Below are 23,108 nucleotides of genomic sequence, written 5' to 3' on the forward strand. Positions count from 1 at the left end.
TTTTTGTTTAGGCGGAGGATCAGTACATTTTCGATCAATAAGAGTGAACTTAACTGACACCTACCTGACTTCAAACGTGGGTGACTCACTTTAAAATATAGAAATGTTATTTCTTTATTAAAACAATGTCATTAAATGTAAAATTGCTAAACCTTCTTGAAAGCAACATCACGATATGTCTGACTGTTGTGTTGGGTACACAGCAGCGATGAATTTTTTAAAAATGTACAACAAAAAGTATTAGCTAATTTCTATGTTTAAGGGGATTTAACAAATATAAATAATATAACATTTTGTAATTCTTACTGACTTCAAATAGGAAAAGACTGTCTAATATTACTGATTCAACTATATATACTTGTTGAATAATGTATAAGTTAGAGGCAATACTTTAACTTTCTCATCAACTCTGCTGCAGTTTTCAAACAGTTTTGTTTATTTTACTATAATACAGTGAAAATACTGAGTATTTGACCATAAAATGCACCAAAATTAGAGGAGAAAAATTCTCTCAAAACTAATATTGACGTTTTGAGAGTTTAAACTAATTTTATCACACAATCATAACTAGCTATATTTAAAACCCTGCTCTTAATGAGTTTACAAAACGTCAATAGAGGCTTAAACAACAATTGATATAAAAAAAAAATTAAATTAAATAAGCACACAGGTCGGTTACACAGAATCACAAGAAACAGTCGTTTTTTTATTCACATATATTTTACATAGTTCAAGTACAAAGTTAAAATTCCTTTTTAATTAGTTTATATTCATACAAGAGTAAAATCATAATAGTGTCTTTCTACAACTACAACTTAAATACAGTCATAGTAAAGACCAATTTGATTTTACTCCTAACAATATATTTTTCTGATAAAATTTTAGCACCTTTTGAAACACCAACAGGTCTTCCTTTTCCTAAAAGCTCCTCATCTTTCATTTAGTCCATGAGATGAGTGTCTGCATGCGCCGCGGCCTTGTTTTTGTGGGTGTTGCATGTGTTTGAGCGAACGTCGCTCTGTCGAACGAAGTGTTTCTGATGTGTTTGTTTGCAATGTGTATGTGTTGAAAACAGCGCATCACTCAGCCTAAAAGCTGTCGATAGGCGAACAGAAACATCATCACCATGTCACCCATCGTTTAGAAAGGGCGACTGGGTTCCTAATCACTTTTACCGTCCTGTGCTCTCAGACAGAAATGTGTTGAAACATGTTTGGTTTTTTTAGTGAACCAGAATGTGCTTTTCAGTTTTTGTTGCATCTCATTATTTATTTTAAACAAAGACTTAACAACTATTTTACTTCTTAAGATTTTAGATCATTCTTTTAATCATCAGCATGTGGTTTCAATTATCCTTAGCAAATTAAGCTACAAGAAGTTATCACATGGTCAAAGCAAAAACTAGTAAGAAAAAAAAAGAAAGAAAAGCCTTATTTTTAAAGTTACATTTCTCTACCTTTACAAGGCAGAATTTATTTACAATTAACTTTTTTTTTTTCGCAAACAAAATTGCTAAAGTTGAATAATATAAATTCTTGATTACTATAGGACTTGACAATGACTGAAAAACACAGTAATCACTCTAAATTTGATGTTAAGTGATGGTATATATTCTTTTACTTTAAATTTGATGAATGGATAGCAACCTAAAATTTAATCTGCCCTTTAATTTAATAAAATTATAGAAAAAATGTGAAAGTAATCATGACAGCTCTTAAGGTTAGATGAATAAACTGTTGGTGTTGTTGTGCTTCCTGAGTCTAAAATAATGTGTTTTTATCTTTCACATTATTCCAAGTCTGCTTCTGATTGACGACTCCTTCCCTGTGAGCTGCAGTAAAGTACTGAAAAATACATAAAAACAGTACAATGTTTGTTCAATATGTCACTTTCTAATTGGCCTATTACAAGTGTTTGCTTAATTCAACTACAAACAGAAAGTAATTATGTTTCTTTGGGATTAAAATTTCAGTATACTCTTCAATTTTTCCCAAAAAATTAAGTATGTGGCCATAAACACTTCTTATTTAAACTTAAATAAGATTTATTTATTTTGTTTTAGGGTGCATTCACACCAGTCCTGTTTAGTCTGCTTTAATTGAACTCCAGTTCGTTTGCCTAGAAAGTCCGGTTCGTTTGGGGAGATGTGAATGTGAAACCGGACCAAAATAAACAAACTTTGGTCTGTCTAAAACCAGTCTGGGTTTGGTTGAAGTGAACTCTGGTGCGGTTTGAAAGCCAAGTGGACTGGAGACAGTTTCAAAAGCAGGAAGTGAACTACAGCGCAGGGAATTCTGGGTAAATACAACCAAAACAAACATTTGTTTAGCACTAACTGGATAAAAGCGTCGTGGTCTTATACGCTACTCCATTTTAGTTTGCATTTTACAAAAAAAGAAAGCTGCTCTCAGTGTCTTCTTCAGAGGTATTTTTGTGCCGTTCCCTTCAGTTGTTCTTGGTGTAGCGCCACCACAGGCGAGGAGGGGAACAGGTTTTTTTAATTAGTGAAAGCGAACTGCATCAACTAAAAATGTAATAAATGTTGCAATTTTGGTCCCCAATCGAACAGAGTCTATCGGACTTTCAGGTAACAAAACACCCTTAGACTTTCATGAGGCAGGAAAACACTTGGTTCACGTGGATGGATTTGACTTCTGATTTCATTTCTTTTGCTTGTTTCAACTCATTTCTGGTCTGAGACTTTTGCACAGCTCATCTTTCCCACTATTTCTCCTGGCATTCTCGAGTACAATAGCACAAGTCACTATACTAACTGTAAATATGCTTTCTCTAGCCTCTCTCTCCCCTATATCTGTAGGCCGAGACTGAACTGAACTGAGCACCAACCTGGAACAGTACACACACACAATAACAGATTATTATTGTAATTATTATTATCATATTATTATTATAATAATTATACTCCCTAATCTAACATGGAATCAGAGATTACACTGACTGACTGACATGCAGCACCTGGGGGGGGGGAGTGGTAATGGGAGGGGAAGGGGTTGGGAGCACCGAGCGATGCGGGGAATCACCCTACAGCGCCTGGGAAGCCTGACCGTAACACAGGCGACCAGCAAAGAGCACAGTATGCATGTGTTTGTTTATTGTTTACAAGAAGCAGAAAAGCCAGCCACTGAGTGTCCGGCAGATGATTGTGTGTTGTTTTTGACCTGCAGAAAGAGAGCGCACTGTAAAAAAGAGCTTAAAGAGTTTAAAAAGCACCTGAAGGTTGGTTGTATAAACGGAGAGTAAACACGATGGAAAAGACGTCGAGCCTGCTGGTTGACTTGAGAGGCTGTGCATGTAGTTTGTGTACGTGTGCGTCCGCGAAAAGACTGCATGAGTTCAGTTGTTAGCTGGTATCTGAGAAAGGTTCAGCGGACTGGAAGGCTTCCTGGAAAAGAGGGCCGACTGCCGACCACAAGCACCAGACTGAAAGGTTTTCTCCGGAGACACCCCTGTGTAAATAATCCACCCATCAGTTCACGGATCTGTTAATCTTAGAGTTAAAACGGAAAGAAACTGAGATTATTCCATTGTGTTTCGAATATAAGGAAGAATAAACACCCAACAGAGGTGTTTTACTTACACAGGGTTATCTGTTTCAGTCACAGGAAGTAGGAAACCAGCATAGTGTCTAGAGTAAAAGTCGGACTCTGATTTCCGTGGATGCTGCTGTGTCGTAACTAAAGCACAAAGTGGATCTCTGTGAGCACAACTCCTGGATAACTCGATGACTTTTTCACCAGACAGAAAGAAAAATGAGCAATGACTGGAGTTGAGGCACGAGAGAAGCTGCACCATAACAGGAGGGTAATCTAAACGCTGCTGCAGTAACAATACTGAATCCTACAAAGTCCTTTACTGTTTCAGTTTAAAATCTCTTGGAGGCGGAGCTGCTCTGAAAGTGGAAATTGACGACTTTAAACCTCATTTAATGACGCTGGTACAGGGCCAGGCTAAGAAAAATAAAATAAAATTACCAGAATAAAGTCATAGCAAAATAAGAATAAAGTCAGAATATTAGGAGGATAAAGTGATAAGATTACCAGAATAATGTTGTAAGATTACCAGAGTAATGTTGTATAAGTATCTCACTTGCAAAACAAATACCAAAGTGTAATTTTGCGAGATGCTTACAAGATTACATTTTTGAATCAGTTCTCATATTACAACTTTATTCTCGTGAGTTTATGACTCTATTCTCAATATTTTATTTTATTTATTTTTCACCCTGGCCCTGACTGCATCATAGGCGATTAATCAAGTAATCAGAGAACTTTGTCCCACAGTATCTACTTATTTTATGACCAATACAAAAACATGAAAAAGATCATGTTTAGTTTTTTGAGTGCATGCATCAACAAACAGTTTATCTTCTACCTAATGTTTTGAATTTTAGGAAAATGTTAATGTGTTTTATGGTCCTTCAGTGGAGGGCCATAAAAACTAATTTTTCTGGTATAAATTAACCCAAGGAGATTTTTAGTAGAATCAGAGAAGCTCTGCCTCAAAGAAATTTTATTCCCACTTTTTTCATACACAAAGTCACTACATATGGTCCCGATGTTTACAGTTCACACCTTTTTTTTGTCTTTTTTTTGCTAAACGAACATGTTTAGTTTAACTCAGGGAAATAAAAACAATTCAGCGACTAAAACAACAACAACAACAACTAAAAAACAGAGACTGTTGAGCCTCCAAGAGCACCAAAAACTGTGTAAGTGTTGAGTTAAGTGGCACCGTTTGGACTCCGTCACCACCAGACTAGCACCACAAGGATTAACTGTAATGTGTGTTTTTTTGGATATATTTGTGTTCATCCCACTGTTACTAAGCGTTAATACAGTTGAAGGAGTCATTGGTGTGTTTATGCATTAAGAGAGATTAAAAACAGAAAGCAGGAGCATCTTTGTTACTTTTGCGCCCCCTGGAGGTTAACCCCAGCTATTGCGGCACAGTAAAGCCAGAAGACATCAGTTTCAAGGTTGGACAGGAAGTATATGTATATGAGTTACAGTACAGAAACCCTGCAGCTGTGTGTTGGTGTGTATAAATCAGCAGGGTAGCACCAGGGAACTAAGGTCAGCCAGTGGTCTACACAGGATCTGGGGGAGCAGTCCTTTGACGTTACTAGTGAGTGTTTATGTGTGTTTGTCCAGTCTGTCATTCTGCATCAGCCAACCTTCATGTACTAACTGTATTCTGTTTGTAGTTACCAGCATGTGTGTCTCTTTGTGTGTGTAAGAGAGAGAGAGTCGGTTTGCAATTAATTGCAGGCGAAGTACTCCTTGAGCGGGGCGAAGAGGTGCCGGATGACGGGGACGCTCCAGGAACGACCCAGCAGCCTTTGCCTCGCCAGACGACTCATGTTGGACACGTCGGTGTAGTGGACGGGAAAGCCGAACACCCTGAAACAGTCAGCCCGGTTTAAAAGTTTAACACATGAGAGAAACTGAAACAAAACGCTTTACTACTTCTTTTCAGAGTTGGGTTACATTTATTTACTTTTAGGAGTATTTTTACTGTTTTACTTTTACTTGAGTAAAATTTCTGGGTTAAACAAATTCAGTTTTGTTTTTTCTTTATTGCAACTAACACTGGGAGACATGGCTTCAAAATAAAATCTCAGATTTTGCCACAATATACTATTTATTAGTTAAGGCATCAATGTTTTTTTTGTTTTCTTTATTTTAGATATTTTTTTTCCTTAAATAAAGAATAATGTGTAAAATAAGGCATAAAAACAGTTTTTACTTCTTCCTACCTCTTATTCAAACAAATATGTATCTAAATCCATATATTGGTGTTTGAATGTTAAAATGTTTGTAATAAATAAATAAACTATGCACAGCTCCATCACAGTGGTTCTTAATAAAGTTGAAAATCGGTGTAATAATAATAAAACAGAAGCAGGACTGAGTGCTAAGTACATTTTGGAAACGTGAAACTATGAGAACAAGATGGAAGAATGTAAACAATAAACTGTTACATGTCGTTTCTTTGCACTTTGCACATGAAGTCACATCAATTTAATGGCTTTAAACAAATTAATAATAAATAATATTTAGAGTGAATAGCTTGGGATTAAGTGGCTTTTCCTGCACTTCCACCTTTCATTAGACCAACCTGTTGCCTTCCCCTGTCTGTCCTGATTCTTTCTCTTTCTTCTTCTCTGCTTTCTCTCCATCCTCATCGCTGAACGACATGAACTTTGTGTTAAGTGGGTTTGAAAATGCAGCAGGCAAACCACAGAAATAAAAACAGCATGACATTTTAATGTAAAATTTGATCTCCTTTGTGGGAACGATTACTGACTGCATCTGATCAGACACATCACAAGTGCTACAATTTATCTGTTTCATAACTGAATTATGGGTTCAATACTGAAAGAAACGTTCTCTCCTGCTCTCTTGTCCTGAAGTATTTCTGTGGTTCTGGGGGACAAATTTACCACTTCTTTCCCTCACTTTCTTCTTCTACTACTCTCCGATTTGCTGTTATTTCAGCTGTTCTGTTTTAGCTTTGATGAAATTCCTCTCCACTGTTGCTACATGCTTGTGTAAGTAAATGACTCGATGGTTTTCCATACACAGAAAACTTAAAAAGTTTAATGTTTATCTTGTGAGGTTTGCGGTTGTAAACACCAACATACCTTTCCATTTCTGTGCACCACAGGATGTCCTCCTTGTTGTCCATGAAGACGGGGAAATGCTCGTCTTTCCCCTGCTTCACTGAGTTGGAGCGTGTCGTTATCGTACGCAACTTCTCAAACTGGAATTTGCATCCAGAACCAAACAGAAACAAACAAACACAAGTCCTTTTTAAATCACATTAATAGGATTATTTATAGACTGTCTCTTTACGCTACACTGCAGTATATACAAGTTGCAAAAAATGCTAAGGATGAGTAAAGAGCACAAACCTTAGCTGTGCGGCCGTGCTCCAGGCACTCTTGAAGGTCCAGTTTGTCGTTTGCCATCGGCGTCAGAGGTCTGCTTTAATCAAAAAGACGGAGAAAGAAAAGGGTAATTTAAATTAAGAGACTACTAAATGAATAACCAATAAATAAAAGTAAAAATAAGAGTTGAGCTGCTTCACCTGGACATGCCAGGCAGGTTTCCCCAGAAATAGCGAGCGCGGTGGGCAGCAGAGACTTCCTTGGCGTCGATCATCACCGGGTTACACTGAGAGGAAACAGGAAGTGTTGGTAACGTCAGGAAACGCGGCGGCCAGCAGGACTAACTGATCACTTCTTAACTTTATTTAGTAAAAATGTTTTTGTCTGACGAGGTTAAAATCAGGCTGATCAGAACGACAGGAAATGGACAAAAAATAAGATTTAAACACTAAAAATTAAATTCAGTCGAAAAAACGATAAAAGGAAGGAAGGAGAAAAAGAAGGAAGGAAAGAAGAAAGCAAGAAGGGAAAGAAGGAAGGAAGGAAATAATTAAGGAGGAAAGGAAAGAAGAAAGAAAAGCAAAGAAGGAAGGGAGGAAAAAAATGAAAGAATCAAGGAAACTGAGATGAAGGAAAGAAGGAAACCCGGAAGAAATTAAGTAAAGAAGGAAAAGAAGGAAGGAAGGAGTGAAGGACACCTAGAGGAGGATCGTATACCTCTAAAAAGCGTGAGATGTCGCGTTTGTCGCTGACTCCCATCGCGACCACGTTCTCGAAGAGCCAGAAGAACGGCCGCTCGTCGCCTGGTTTGGGCCGCGCCTCGTGGAGCAGACGGTAAAACTCGAAAAACAGCCGCCCAGTGCCCTCTGCACCAGAGGATTAAGGGATTAAATTAATGTTTAATTTCTCAAGACAAACTAAAACGCGGCTCAACCTACCAAAAAGGCCTTTCCTCGCAGGATTGACTATGGAGAGGTCGTTACAAGGACTTCCTCCGATTACAAGGTCAAACGGTCCCCACTCTTCGATCTGACAGAGGAAAACAGACCAATGATTACTTCTGCCTTAACATGGATTCATCAAACAACTGACAACTGCAGTGACTATTTTATTTATGGATTAATCTATCATGGCAATTAATCGATTAATCTGTAAAAAAAAAAAAGTTGTCACATTCTGCAGATTTTTCATTTAAGGCTGTATCTTTCAGCTAATGATTAATCGGTTCCTTTCAATAATCGACTCATCATGATTAATCTGATTAATCGTTCCAGCCCTGAATCAAAGGTGAAAATCCTTCACTTACATGCTTGCGGGTTACATTGCGTACATCCCCAACGTACATGATGCGTCCCTGGTGCCGAACCATGCCGACAGTGATGGAGTCTTCACACACTTCCGATGCGACGTACTTGTCCACCTGGATGCCTAAATCTTTCAGCACCAGCAGGCCTGGGCAGAGCACAGAAGAGCAGAACACATGCAATGCTTTGACACAATTGCAGAAAACGATCAGCATCAGTCCAAAACTACTGTATTTTCCAGACTATGAGTCGCAGTTCGTTTGGTCCGCCAACTCATTCTCTGGACTGACTTGTGAGTCCTTTTTCCTCTTCATGATGCTTTTTCTGATTAAGTGTTTTCACACCTGCTAGTCTGATACACTGGTTTGACTGGGAACCAAAATTGCTAAATTTGTTACATTATCAGCTGCTGCTGTTCTGGTTCACACTGCACTGAATCAAACCAATCAAATTAATGAAAAAACCTGTTCCCCTCCTCGCCTGTGGTGGCGCTGCACCACGAACCACAGAAAGAAACAACACAAAATTATGTTTCTTCTTCACAACTTCCTTCTTCACAAGATGTAAACAAAAATGGAGTAACGTCAGATTTTACCAGCTGTAGTATTTCTCTTTGGTTGTTCGTAAAAGACCACAAGCCATTTCTCTTGCTAGCGTTAGACTCTTGCATCTGTTTTGGTTGTATTTACCCAGAATGCCCTGCATTGTAGTCCCCTTCCCGCTTTTGGAGCGGTCCTGGTCCGTTTGGCATTCACATATGGATTCAAACCACACCAGAGTTCACTTTAATCGAACAGAGACCAAGGTTTTTAGGAGGACCAAAGTTCGCTTTTTTGGTCGATTATGCATTCACAGCTCCCCAACTAACCAGAGTTTCTAGACAAACAAACTAGATTTTGGTTAAAGTGGACTAAACATGGCTGGTGTGAACGCACCCTTGTACTTCAGAGCGACTTATAGTCCAGAAACTACATATGAGGGTTTTTGCAGCTTTATAAATGCAAACCTGTGGCAATGCCATCAAACAGGGAGAGGACTCTGATTGGTTTCCTCTTCTCTGCTGCAACTGGAGGGTACAGTTTGGCAGGTTCCTGTAAGACAGGTAGCAGGAAGAAGAGAGAATTAGACAGCCATGTAAGTGTGGGAACAAATTCATTTTATTTTTAGTTTAACCATATTCAACCCTTTAAAAAATGCTCTGTTTGGTGGTAAATATAAAACAGACTTTATGAGCTTAGAGATGAATACTGAATTCTTTAGGGATGAAACAATTAATAGATTCATTTTACCCTAATTAAGCAATTAATTGTTTACATAGAGTGTTCCAAAAGGAAATTAAACTGTACAAAATAGATATACGTATATTTACATTTAAGATAAAAACACCTTTGTCTGTAAATATGTTTTAGCCAAAACTCTTCACCTGGTTCAAATTCTCTAAATGGATGCTGCATTTTAGTCAATAAAATGTTTATTTTCTTATTTAAAAATGATTTGAATTATTTGGTCCTTTGCATTCTTAATGTACTTATAATATAGTATAAAGTAAGCTTAAGTGGTTAAATGAAAAATCTGAAAGATGTAACATTTTTTCCCCGATTAATCGCCAATTGATAGAATAGTTGATATAAATGATTATTAAATCAATCTAAAATAATATTAAAATAATCATTAGTTGCAGCCCTGGTATACTTCCTGTTTGACTACCAATTAGTGAATCTGTCACAGCTCTACCATCTGCTGTAACTGGCATAATCTCGGATTATATCCAGAGATTTTCACAGGAACCATTAATAATTGATGCGCTTTAAATTAACGCAGAGCAAGACTTACAAACTCCTGCTCATGATTGTTGGCGAAGAAGTGCTGTAGCCTGATGGGCCAGTCGTCCCGTCGCCGTAGCAACCCGTAGGTACTCTTGGGTCCGCACATGTAGCAGTTCCAGGGGTCCTCTTTGATTGCTGCTGCCGCTGAGCCGGCGCCGACCAGAAGATCTACACATTCCACACAGAAACACCTACATACACACACACACACGCACACACAATTAATCGTCAGATTAATCAATAGATTAATCGATTACTAAAATAACCATTAGATTCAACTCTAGTTGGAATTATTTCCCAGACTGCTTAGCGGCATGTCTCTGAATCTTATGTTGCAGCATGAGAGCAAGTGATTCATAAATTCATTCATTTATGAATGATTTTTTTATTTAACTTGTTTTTAGCTGTCAGTTCACAGTAGTTGAGAACAATATCTTCAAACAGTATAGAAACTCTGTTCAAAATAAGCATTTCTGAGCAGAATTCAGTGTGACGTTTAGTAAAATGCATAATCAGACATTTTGTTCCTCCAAGATAAATCAAGAATTTAAATTCTTCTAACTAAAAATAAGTACCAGTAGTTATTTTAACTTGATAATATGAGTGAAAATAATACAGAAATGTATCCTGGTTCTGCTGGATGGGAATCCTTGCATAATGTGAAACAATTATTTGGCTTAAATTAAAAAATTAAGTCATAACATCTCAGAATTCAAGATTAGATAAATTAGTCTTATTGTTAAAACCAGCATAAAACTAAAACATAATTGACTTTTTGTATTTTAAAGGCAGCAGGTTAACTTTCATTTTCACCTTCAAACGTTTTACAGAGTAGTTTACCATGCTCTACACATCAGTGAGTTCAGATTTATTGTTACTTCTGATTTCTGCTGTGAAAGTTCAGCACAAACACGCTAAAATCAACTGTGTACGCTACATTCATGTAAATAAATCTGGTCCTCGTGAGCGGGCTGACCCAGTTCCACATAAAGGCAGCCACAAATCAGATCCTGACATTCATGCATAAACTCTGTCCGTAAAAGTGAAATCTAAAACCATGTCCTGGCCACAAGAAGCAGCTGCTGCATGTCGGCGCAGAGCTGCTCTGTTGCTGACCTGCAGCAGTTGTTGTTTCCACACATGAGCACTTCCCTCCCTCCACAGCAGATGGTGCAGTAGGACTGGTAGCCGTCGTCGTCGTACTGGTAGGCGCATTCGAGGAACGAGTTCTGCGCAGGAAAGACACAGAATCAGGACAGGACAGCAACTGTTTCCATTTCCAACAGCAGCCATTAGCTAAAACTGATCACTATTTGTCAATCTAAGTAACTTTGACAAGAAAATTGCAATAATTCAAACATATAGAAGTACACTGTAAAACATTTGAGCCATATTTAGTTGTGTCTACTATCTGCTGCTCTTTAAGTCAAATAAATTTAGCCAGTTTTAGATTTTGAACCTAAATGTGAGTTTGTGAAAGATAAACTTACAGCAGTAAGTTATTAGTTTTGTCAAACCTCCAAGAGTTTTTAGTTTAGGACTTAAAAAACTGAAAGAAGAAAAAGACAGGAGTGGGAATTATTTCCCAGAATGCTTAGTGGCATGTTTCTGTATCCTGAGACGGAAGTGCGTTACATTGATCTGACGTTCTGTTCACAGTAAATGTTTCTGAGCTGAATTTAATAAAATTACTATCAGATCAGACATTTTGTTCATGTAATTTGAAACAAGAATTTAAATTATTCTAAAGTAAAATAAGTCGTTATTTTAATTTGATATTGTGAGTGAAATAATAGAGAAATTTGGCTCTTTAACAAATGAGGGAAGATTTTTTTTTTGCATATTGTAAAGTAATTATTTGGTTTAAATTGCAACATTAAGTTAAAACTCACAATTCAAGATTAATGAACATAAAAAACAATGTTTAGATAACTTGTCTCTTGTTGTTAAATTGACTTCATGAAATTAAATTTCTGAGTTAAAACCAAAACAATTTTCTTGTCGACTTTAGTTGCATTTTTAAGGCAGCAGACGGGACTTTCATTTTCAAGTTAAACCACCTTAAATAATTTCATAATTTTAACACAGAACCTGCAAAAACCAGACAGCAGGATAAGTAGTGAAGCCTAGAAATGCAAAACAAATACTGCAACTGTAGATTTCAAATGCAAAACTGTACATTTTTTGATATTTAATACCTATAATCCTCTGCTTGGCATCCAAAATAGAAAAATGTCAGATTAAAATCCTGATTAGGCTCAATCAAACCATGTAGCTCAAAATGATCCAAGTCAAATAAAAACATTTTTCTGCTCTGTTCCAGATCAGAGCCAAACTTTTCTGACTTCACAAGCCTCAGTCAGAACCCAGTTAGGGTTAAATAAATCACTGCGACATAAATCCGTTAAATAAACTTCCAAATAGCATCTTAAGTGAGAAAGAAGAGTTGTTGTTTTTACTTTGCAGCCCTGGCACATTGCTCCCAGGAAGAGAGGATGCTCTAGAGAGAAATTGAGGCTTCCGCAGGAGATGCAGATATCTGGACAAACACATAAAACCAACACAGTAGTTGAGTTGTCTCTGAAAACTAACACAGGACTCACTGGGTCATAATAAAGGAAGAAGAAAAAGGGCACATATTCATTGGAGGAGGAAATAATTATCCAGCGACAGCTTGATGAGGATTACAGCAGCTTTTACAAATCATGTTGTAAAAGCTGCTGGAAACCTTTAGCAACAAAGTAACCTGGATGAAACCAAAACATATTTTTACTACAAATGTATCTCATTTAGCTAATTTTAGGGTTCTTACCTTCTATATTCCTGGTTTTCTTTTTGATTTCATGTATGAGTCTCTCTGGAAAACACATAAAACAATGCAGATAAAGGTTAAACGGCAACCTCTTTCTTTTTTTCACTTTTACACATGGGGACAAACATTATGATATAATATCTAGAAGGAGCAATTTATGATGAAATGTATTTGCAGACTTTACCTCTGGTCCCTTCATCAATCACCTCTCTGATTTTCGCTTTCTCTGCTGAGTTTTTGCGCGGTTTCTTTGCAGGTGGCGGTGTATACGCTGCCTCCGGCTCTGGCATCATCTCTAGGTATCCTTCCTTAAACTGATTTTGCTCCTCTGTGGGAGAAAACACGTACGTTTACCAGGATTTCTATTATTTTAAACCTCCTGCAAGCATTTTCTAACAGTGTTCAGACAGCATCAAACAGCCCAGAAACTAGAATAAAAAGCACTAGTTCCACTAGCAGATATTTTTACTTAAACAGGAAAAACAAAAACACAAATCTTACCAAGTAATTTCGGTCTAGTTTCCATTGCAAATATCTTAGTAAACTTGAAATAACACAAACTATCTGACAAGTAACGTTTAAGCCAGCTATAGAGACTTGTTTAAGTCAATAATTCCTTAATATTGATGAAAAAGTTCCAGTTTCATTGCCAGACAATTTAACTTATAACAAGACATTTTCACCATGTTATAAGTTAATTTATCTGCCAGCAGAACAAGCATCTTTTTTTTTAATCAATATTAAGGAATTATTGACGTAAAACAAGCCTTTATAGCTGGCTAAAAAATTACTTGTCAGTTAGTTTGTCTAGTGCAAATTGTCAAGTTTACTAAGATATTTGCAGTGGAAACTAGACCGAAATTACTTGGTAAGATTTTGTGTTTTTGCAGTGCAAGTGAAAAAATCTGCCAGTGGAATTAGTGCTTTTTAAAAAATATATTTCCAAGAATTATTGACTTAAGTGGTCAAGTTTATGTTTCTTGCTGAAACATCTTATCTTTGTCTTAATTAAAGTTTACTAAACTAGAAACTAGAGAAAAATACTTGGTAATAATTTGTGTTTTTATAGTGTAGAGAGAAAAAAGGAGAGGGGAGAGAACACAGCCCTGATGGACACCACTGCTGATTGTTCTCACGTGACATATTTCAAATAACTTTTATAAATTTATCACATTCCAGTTAAAGGGTAAAAACTCTGGGGAATAATTGACTCTTTGTCCTCCTTGATTATCGAACAACGCAGGTTGAATGTGCTTGTCATGAGCAGCAGCTGGTCACCTTCTGGGGGATCCAGCGACTGTGGCCCGTTGGGCAGGAAGCCGGTCATGGCCCACTCAATCATCTGTCTGGTCTGAAGCTCCACGCCTTCAGCCTCGTCGCTCGCATCACAGGAGGGAACTGGTCTCCCTGCTCGCACACTTGCAACCTGAGCACAATCAATCACACAGAGCTGATGTTCTTTTCTGGCAGAATCAAAGTAATAGGAAATTACATAAACAAGAATAGTATTGATTAATCAAATTAATTGTGATTAATCTATTATTGAAATAACCATTAACTAATTCAGGAATTGATTAATCGCTAACCACAGTATACAGACTCAAAAAAAAAATTGTGAATGAACATATTCAGAGCAATAATTAAGCCAAAACTGTACAACAATATACATTTTGTACTAAAGATGAAATAAAAGAAAACTGTAAATATGATCAGTTTTAGTTTCACCCGGTTCAAATTCTGTGAAAAAAGTTTCCTATTAATCACCTTTTGCTTTCCAATTATTAAAATAAAGTGTAATCACATTTTGATGTTAGAAGAGTTTTTGTTAGCTGCAGATGCATCTTTTGCTAAAAGTGTTATTGCGTTTTGGTCAAGAAAATAACTATTTTCTTATTTTAAATAGGAATTGATTCGTATATTTGCATTTTAATGTGTTTCTGATATTGTATAAAAACACTTAAATGAAAAATTTGCAGAATGTGCAAATTTTTCTATATGATTAATTGGATAATTTTGACGATTAATCAATTAATCGTCAAAATTATTGTTATTGTTATTGTAGAATATTGTGCTTCTCATGGCTCTTGCTAAAAGTACAAAAGGATGAAAGAACTTCTGCATTACTTGCAAAACACACCCACTAAATTATAGATTACCTGACTCAGATGTTACCACTGAATGTGGGCAAAACAGGAGAACATGAATGTGGGCAAAACAGGAGAACACACCTCCACAGATCAACAATAATAACTACATTTGGCATAAATTGGTAGGTCATGTTGCATAAGATATTAGGCTGCACAGTTGTTTTCTGTGTGTAACCATAGATGCCAACAGGAATAAAGCCCACATGCTACAGGTCAGTAAACTGTGACTCACACACTCCGTAATGTTGGGAACACAGAGTGAACAGTGGGTTTGCTACCTGCAGGGCCTCAAAAATGGCCTTCCGGTACATGGACTGCTTGTTGTACGTTGGCTGGTGGAAAGCCGATGAGAAGGAGCTCAGAGGCATCAGCTTCTCCACACAAACCTGCAAAACAAGTTAGAAAGAGGTCAATATATCAGGTTTTTTATTTGTTTATAACCAAAAGTTTGACTTTTTATTCTAGTTTTGAAAGATACTCACAACGGAGAATTTTCCATCACCGAACCACATGACCCAGCGAGTCCCGTCTGCAGCTCGACTCCGGCCGCTCATCCACCAGGAAACGATCCGGCCGGGCCACCAGGAGAAACCTCGCAGCTTCCCAAACACTAACGTTCCGATGCCAAAACCTCGCCCGTCCTGAGGAGTCACACGGGAGTCAGGGTGCCACCAAAGTCAGCATGAAAAACATTTTTGTTTTTATAGAAACTGGTATGTTTTTTCCATCTTAGATACATTTGTGACTTTCTTAAAGGTGACCCATTATGCTTCCTTGAACAGGTTTGGATAGATTTATGGGCTATACAAAACATGTTTCTAACACTTTTGAACAAAATAATTCTTAGATAATGAAATTTTAGTTTGGTTACTTCCAGAATGAGCTGTTTTAGGGCCTCATATCACTTTAAATCAAAATAAACTGCAGCTTTTTTACTCACACGTCAAAATGGCTGCAAACAGATGCACAATTATACAATTGTACATCTTTGAAAAGCATTAGTAGAGCCGCCTACACAACCAAAAAAATGCAGCGAGTGGTTTCTGGATGGTAAGTAAACAGCAAAGCACTTGTCTTTTCCAGTAGCCATTGTAGAGGGCATACAGCGGTAAAACCAGCTGGTTAATGGTGCAGTGCCACCTATCGTGACTCAACAATTGGGAATTTTTTTAAACAGTCATTTTCCAGACACCAAAAACATTAACTTATTTTACAACATGGCTTGGTGGGTGTTTTTAAGAGCTTATTCTGTTTTAGAAGCAGTTAAGACCCAAATGACGGTACAAAAACGTGCAAAAAGTGAATTCTGCATAATAGGTCTCCTTAAATGGAAACACCACAATAGCGAAATTGTGTTTTTTTCCACATTAGCAGAAAATCAAAAAGGTTTTATGGACATTTGTAATGGAAACGCAAATAGTGTGGGATTGGATTTCTATCACACAAAGCATTTTGCATGATTGCAAAAAAAGTTCTGTTTTATATTTATTTAACCAGTTTAGTCCCATTGAGATCAGAGATCTCTTTCACAGGGGAGATCCAGCCAGGACAGCAGCAGCAGCATAGTTACAACAGAAACAAACAACACATAAAGGCTTGGAAAGTTGAAGCTTGGATTGTAACTTTTTCCAGGTGTGAGAAAAGCTTTCTTGCCTGGTTGAGTTTGTATTTTAGGGACAACAAACTGCAGCGCATCCATAGATCTAAGACTGTAACGTCCATGTTTCCTGGCTAACAGACGAGATAGACAAGTGTTACAAATAAACACATACCAACAACTGATCCATAGTATACATAAAGACGTCAAGTTAATTTTAGAATAAAGTACACAATGATACGTAAGAGGACCACAGCTGGCAATAAATCCTGATGGTATACACTACCAAGCATGCAAAGGCAATGTAAACTACATCCATCATCGTTCACGATAAGCAGAAAAGATGTTTCCACCAATTTCTGTTTCACACAAAAGGAGAAGCAGGACTTATTTCTCCTGTAATGAAATCCTACAATATATTTTTTACAACATACTGAATATGATCAGTAGAAGTAAATTTATTATAAACTAAATATCATAGATACTCAATGTCGTTCTCACAATTCCTGGAACAGTAAAAACTGAAATGTTGTTTTCTCTACATTTAAAAGAACCTGAATATGACACAACTATTCATGCAGTATATCAGATATAACTAGAATAAAGGAGGGTGAATTCAAATGCTTGCCACACTTTTCAGAATTTTGTTTGTAAACAATGAAAACTATGGACAATTAAAAACCATGTATTTTTGCGCTACCATGACACAGTTCTGCACCACATTGCAATAAAGTTGGTTTAGTTTTTCCCATAAATGGATGAGAAAAGACTAATCTAATTAACTCTTTGGCTATGGATCCAAAAACAACCAAAAAAAGAGAAAAAAAACAACCACAGAGATGCCAAAGAACATATTACTCATCAACATAGTCACCACCTCCCACCTGGTATGGTGACCAGAAAAGTTCTGAAAACACTGAAGCGTGACCAAAACACTGCGCCACGATTTTCACCCACACTAAAATCTGGCAAAAACAACTCCTACTCTCCTCCAGTAGCTCAGGCTCGTTGTAAAGTACCAGCTTAACCAGAAGACCGTTTTGTGCAGCTGCAAGTCCTTTCCTGCTTCTCTGCCTCAGGAAATCTCTGACCTTTGTCCCCTTTACACCTCCTAGAGAAATCTTACCCCTCCAGGTTGGAGTCTCCACATTCTTTCAGGTTCAACAAACATTTTCTGATCACATCTACAAAAGCTGGCACAGTTTTGCATTAAGTAAAACTGTTAATCAAATCAAAATAAACATTGATTTTTTTGTGTTGAGTCTGCACAACGTAGTTGTAGGGGCATGACAAGAAAATAAAACAACAAAACTATGACAATAAAGCCAAAAATAATACAAAAGTCATAGTATTACAGAAATGAAGTCATACAAGTACATCTTTATTCTCGTACTATTATTACTTGATCCTCATATTATTGCGATTTTATTCTCGTAATATTATGACTTTATTGTCTTAATATTACAACTTTATTCCTATAATATTTCAACTTTAACCTTGTACAAGTTTATTCTGTATTACCCTATTCTTGTAATTAAATTTTTTTTTATGTATTTATTCTTCTTAGTATGGCCCAAATACTCCTCAATTCTCAAATATTTTGTTATTTCATGCACCTGGTACTCAATCTCGCTGGGGATAGCCTGGTCTCCCCTAGCAACGGGATCCGGCGTCACGGCAACTGTTGGAGAGGCCGGATCTGTGTGTTGTTGTGAAGGGGGCGGGGCCGGGCTGGCTGGCTCCTCCTCTTTTTGAAAGCCGGTCTCTAATAGGTCGTCCATCATGTTAATCTCCGCCTCTCTGTATGCCCGCTGCTCCGCCTGCGGGAAAAGAGCAGAAACATTTCTCTTTCATTATCAAATTTAAAACTCATTTCTGATGACGACAATAAATATGGAATGCATTTCCTTTACAGTGGAATTTATACATTTTGTGCTTACATTACAAACATAATTCAGAAATACTTTATTTAACCCAAACAGAAATTAAATCATTCAAGTATCATTAAAGAATCTTTGTGGATGGTGACAGTTTGGGTGGGAAAGATCTCCAGTAGCACTCAGTAATGAATCTGAAGAAGAAGCCTCTGACTGAAGACTCTTGTCATGGCATTATAACACATCAATTTGCCGGAAGCAGAGACGATAATTCACAATTAACATGTAGTTGGCAAGCACTGCTAATCCATTTCCTTTGTTTTTGCTGCTCCTCCTTAAACCTCTGCCTGGCTGTATCGTCAGGAAGAAAAAAGATGTTGAAGTAGGGGATATGATAAAACAGAGAGACGCTCTTTGGTCCTGCTCTGCGTCCTTTTAGATTTCGGGTCGTAGTTTAGGTAAGTTGTAAAAAGAATACTTGTTGCCTCATGACAAGTATCCGAAAGTAAAGAAAGTAAAACCAAACGTTTTTCCAGCTGCAAAACCAAAGCCTCAACTAAGAAAAGTATAAACAGTCAACAATTCCAGAAGATTGAATTGAAATTATAGAGCTAATGCATTATCAACAGGTGTGAGATACAAAACTAGAATAATAGCATGTTTTAATTTTTAGAAATGAATAATGCAATACTTTTTATCCAGAAAAATGTAAATATAAATGCTTAACCAATGTTTGATAAACAGGTACTCTTAAGCCTTTATTAGTTTGTATTTATTTCCAGAAAATAAACATGCTGCCATAACTAACTACAAACTGTGCTGTCCTTGATACATGACCATAACATCATGTTTTACTCCAGCTTGTCTAATCTAACATCTCTTTTTTCCACAAAGTTGTGCTTTTTGTGGCTTTTTTCCAGCTGATCTGATGGCTGCTCCAGATCAAGACCTTTGAGACCCGAGCTGCAGGAACAGTCCTTTAATTGTTCCACTAAACAGGAAGTGAGCAGAGAGAAAACGGGTGCGGTGGCAATACAGTTCAACGGGTTCATCTCGGGCAGAGGAAGGAGGGAGGGAAGACAAAGAGTCTGTCAGTAAATAGGATTAAATGATAAATCTGGATAATACAGCAGAGGGAGAGAAAGTGTAGCTCTCTGTGAAACAGAAACGCAGGAGATATGAAAGGAAACTTCCAAGCCCGGATCTACTAAATAACTTCAAAATATACAAAGTTCAAATAAATCAGTTAAAGTGAAAGTCTAGTATTTAAACTCCAAACACTATAAAAAAGTCATTATATTACTGTTTTGTTTTCTCATTTTAAAGGCATAATCCACCACTTTAAAGTCGAGTTAAGGAGCTAACAGCAACATTAACCTGTGATCTGATTGAGTGTTTTAGAAATCGACTCTATTTTTTTTTAAAGTCTTTAAAAGTGACAAGGCCTATCAAAATAACCAATAAATTAATTAGCAGCATATTAAAACAAGCTAAATAATTTCCATTCTTTTTCCTCTGTCTTTCTACCAAAAAATGCTTAACAAAAGTCTTCAGTCTGGTGTTTTGGTCTCAATTAGCTCATTTATTTGAAGGACAACTTTGTTTACAGAGACTTTATAATTAATTTTATTTGTTGTTTTGTTTATTCATGCTGGATATTTAAAATGTCTTCCCGTTCCAGTATTAAATGTTCATTAGAGATTAAATCTTCTTAATATTTCAGAAAGTGCTCCTGCATTACTATACCATTACCATTATAGTACTTGAAAATGGTCTCAAAACAATATTATTGTTTATTGCAATAACTTTTGGTCCTATTTATCATCCAGCAAAATGTGTTATTGTGACAGGCCTAAAAGTGACTTATGATGCCTTATATGAACAGGTTAGAATGGGTCTATGGACAAGATTATTCTCAAATATTGAAATTTTTAGTAGACATTCATCTTCTACTACTATTATAACTTTATTCCCACAATAATGACTTTTTTCTCATAAGTAAACAAAATATTTCTCTAATCCCCAGTTTTGCAGATCAATATCCACCAGAATGGAACTATTAATATGAAATGCAACTACTAATTTAAGTAAATTTATTACAAATGTCCATGTTAGAAAGCTATTATATGAAAACAACATGCTGCCATATCTAAATGTTGAGCTGGGTTAAATAAACAGAAACGGCGAGAAAGCTCGATGATTTCATCCGCTACTACACCGTAAGAATCCCACTGTGGTCCAGATGTAAGATTCGATGACTCCACCCGAGGTTTTATAGGTTTTTAAAAGTTTTTTTCTTCCCTACTGAACTATGCGGTTTGTACTCCAGCTGAGCTGGAAGTTGTAATGTAACCGTGAATGTGTGAAAGAAGCTGAAGAAACAAAAACTTTACTGCATCACTCTGGAGAGGAAGCAAGGCAATAAATCGTAAAAGTGAGAGTTTCAGGGATGCATCGTGGATCGCCTCAGTTTGACTCTGAGGTGAGGAGGTCATTTCTCCCTGCTTCTGTTGACCTCTGACCTCATAAAATACCAATCAGTCCGTTCAAATGGAACATACATGGACCGTCATGCACATTTAAACACCCACAGCAAGCATATCTCCATATGTTGGCACAGCTCTTTTCAATATGTCTATTTTAATTTATATTTGTTCTGTTTTTAATTATTCATTTATCTAAGAACAATTTGCTGTTCTTGCTAAGAAAGAAACTCAACCATTGTTCAGTCAGGTCAGAATTTGGGTTGTATTAACTTGCGTTACTACAGTAAATCAACCTGAATCGCCCTCTTTGGATGACAACATGTTTGTTGCCTAGCAACATCAGCTGCCTGAACAAGCTACCAGAAACATGAGTCACAGATGAAGGGCGAATGTGAGCTCATCTTCTTCGTTTTCTGAGTCGGCGTCATCTATCCAAACACTTGTTTGTCCGAAAGTAGTGTTTTACAAAGTGGGGGTCGCGGGCCCCTGGGGGGCCACCAGGTGGCAGTAGGTGGGCCTCAGAGAGTTGGAGGGAAGATGAGAAAAAAAATCTAATACATTTTTTAATCATAAATTCTTATCAAAAGAAAATCTAATATGTCTTGTAAATATCATATAAGTTAAAATAAATTAAATCCTGTTTTCTGATTGGCTGATTGTCAAATTTATTATGCTGCTTTGCTCTTGAAGGCAGCATTTATGAGAAACGATTGCAATAATTATTGAATAGTGACTAAAAGTGAGGAAAAAATTATTATTTTTTTTACATATTTTGTGGATTTGTAAAAAGGAATCCCTGACCAAAAGCTAATGATGTTTGGGAGGTCATGACATGTAAAAGTTTGGGAACCCCCGTCCTAGAGAAACTTTAGAGAATGGAAGATTTGCTTCAATAAGTGCAATGATCTTGTTTTTAAACCATGTTATCAGAAACTTGAAAATACATTTAAAAACAAATAACACATTTCTTAAGCTTTATATTAATTTCATGGCATCCATATATATCTAATGTGTCTATAATAATCTATGACTAATGCATATTTTATCAGCATTTACAAAACCTCTGATAAGGTTTGAACACTTTGCTGAATGTTAATTTGCGTAATATGTCTAGGATACAAATCTTGCAAAATACAAGTGAGATTTTTCTAAGATTTTAAATAATCTTTTAACCTAGAACTGGGTTAGAACGGCAGCATTCAGACGAGAATGCATGAAAAAATTTAGCAGAAATCTAATGTAACGTCTTATATTAGATTTTGTCTTAAAGTTTGATATTGGACCTGGGAATTAAATCACATCAAAATAAAACAGAAAACACAAGCTTGTACTGTTTTGTTAAGACTTTACTTTTGCCAAGCAAGCTATGAAACCCACCTGTTTAGTTGCTTTTGATCCATGATAACTGCAACATTGATCAATATATCAGATGTAAAAGATTTTAATGATGGCATTTGACAAAAAGTAATGTTTATCGCATTTGAACTGCCTCTTGTTGCTGAAATGTGCTATACAAATAAACTCGACTTGATTGGATAAAAAAATAGGATTTGTTAAAAAATAAAGATTTATGTAATGTTGTACAATTTTTAAGCATTTGCAGTGCATTATAATGCAAAAGCATTTAGAGTTAGTGCATAAAAAAGTGCATAGAAGTCATAGATAGAATCATTTTTCCACTGGCAAAATGCAACCTGAATTGTGCAAATAGGAAGCCATAAATCAATTCTGGACAAAAACCCAAAGGGTTTCTTAAGGACCAGCTGAGATGAACAGAAAGACAATGGATTCTTTTTGTTCTGGTGGATAAATCAATATTTTCAGCTTGTTTCTGATGCTCTTGGGATTTGGGATCACAAAGTACCACTGATGCTCCAATTTTTGAGCGATTCAGCCAGACAATCTGGAACCTCATTCTGCACGAACTACAATACTGTGATCTTATTGGCATGGTGTGAGGGTGCTTCACTGGACTGTTCACAGGAAATAGGAGCGCCCAGTTCTGGAGAGCAGGTTTTAGATGCGTCCCTTCCTGCTGATGAGAGAAATCAGCCATTTGGTGTGTTGGACAAGAGATGCATCTAAAAGTCTGTGGAAAAGTAGCTCTCAAGAACTGGACTTAGGGAATCAAACTACAAACATTTGTGTC

General features: G+C 36.7%; 1 protein-coding gene across 9 annotated transcripts in view; it reads right to left on the reverse strand.

Moving 5' to 3' along the window:
• Nucleotides 1–3,113: 3,113 nt before the first annotated feature.
• The window catches only part of LOC103153066 (DNA (cytosine-5)-methyltransferase 3A-like), a 54,017-nt gene continuing 34,022 nt past the window's right edge, over nt 3,114–23,108 (reverse strand). For 5 of the 9 annotated variants that reach the window (XM_007573887.2, XM_007574344.2, XM_007573961.2 and 2 more), the window contains 18 exons: nt 18,213–18,416; nt 15,482–15,640; nt 15,278–15,385; nt 14,131–14,278; nt 13,037–13,180; nt 12,853–12,897; nt 12,500–12,579; nt 11,157–11,269; nt 10,048–10,231; nt 9,221–9,305; nt 8,217–8,362; nt 7,849–7,939; nt 7,628–7,776; nt 7,111–7,196; nt 6,935–7,007; nt 6,665–6,783; nt 6,139–6,207; nt 3,114–5,420 (listed from right to left, as the gene is read on the reverse strand). In XM_007573887.2, the coding sequence (XP_007573949.1) occupies nt 5,279–5,420; nt 6,139–6,207; nt 6,665–6,783; nt 6,935–7,007; nt 7,111–7,196; nt 7,628–7,776; nt 7,849–7,939; nt 8,217–8,362; nt 9,221–9,305; nt 10,048–10,231; nt 11,157–11,269; nt 12,500–12,579; nt 12,853–12,897; nt 13,037–13,180; nt 14,131–14,278; nt 15,278–15,385; nt 15,482–15,640; nt 18,213–18,416 (2,145 nt within the window). In that variant the 3' untranslated portion in view covers nt 3,114–5,278. The remainder of the gene's footprint in view (nt 5,421–6,138; nt 6,208–6,664; nt 6,784–6,934; nt 7,008–7,110; nt 7,197–7,627; nt 7,777–7,848; nt 7,940–8,216; nt 8,363–9,220; nt 9,306–10,047; nt 10,232–11,156; nt 11,270–12,499; nt 12,580–12,852; nt 12,898–13,036; nt 13,181–14,130; nt 14,279–15,277; nt 15,386–15,481; nt 15,641–18,212; nt 18,417–23,108) is intronic. The other 4 variants (XM_007574186.2, XM_016665205.1, XM_007574029.2 and 1 more) reach the window with 3 other exon arrangements.

Source organism: Poecilia formosa, unplaced genomic scaffold (assembly GCF_000485575.1).
Source record: "Poecilia formosa unplaced genomic scaffold, Poecilia_formosa-5.1.2 Scaffold1, whole genome shotgun sequence".
NCBI classification, from domain to species: domain Eukaryota; kingdom Metazoa; phylum Chordata; class Actinopteri; order Cyprinodontiformes; family Poeciliidae; genus Poecilia; species Poecilia formosa.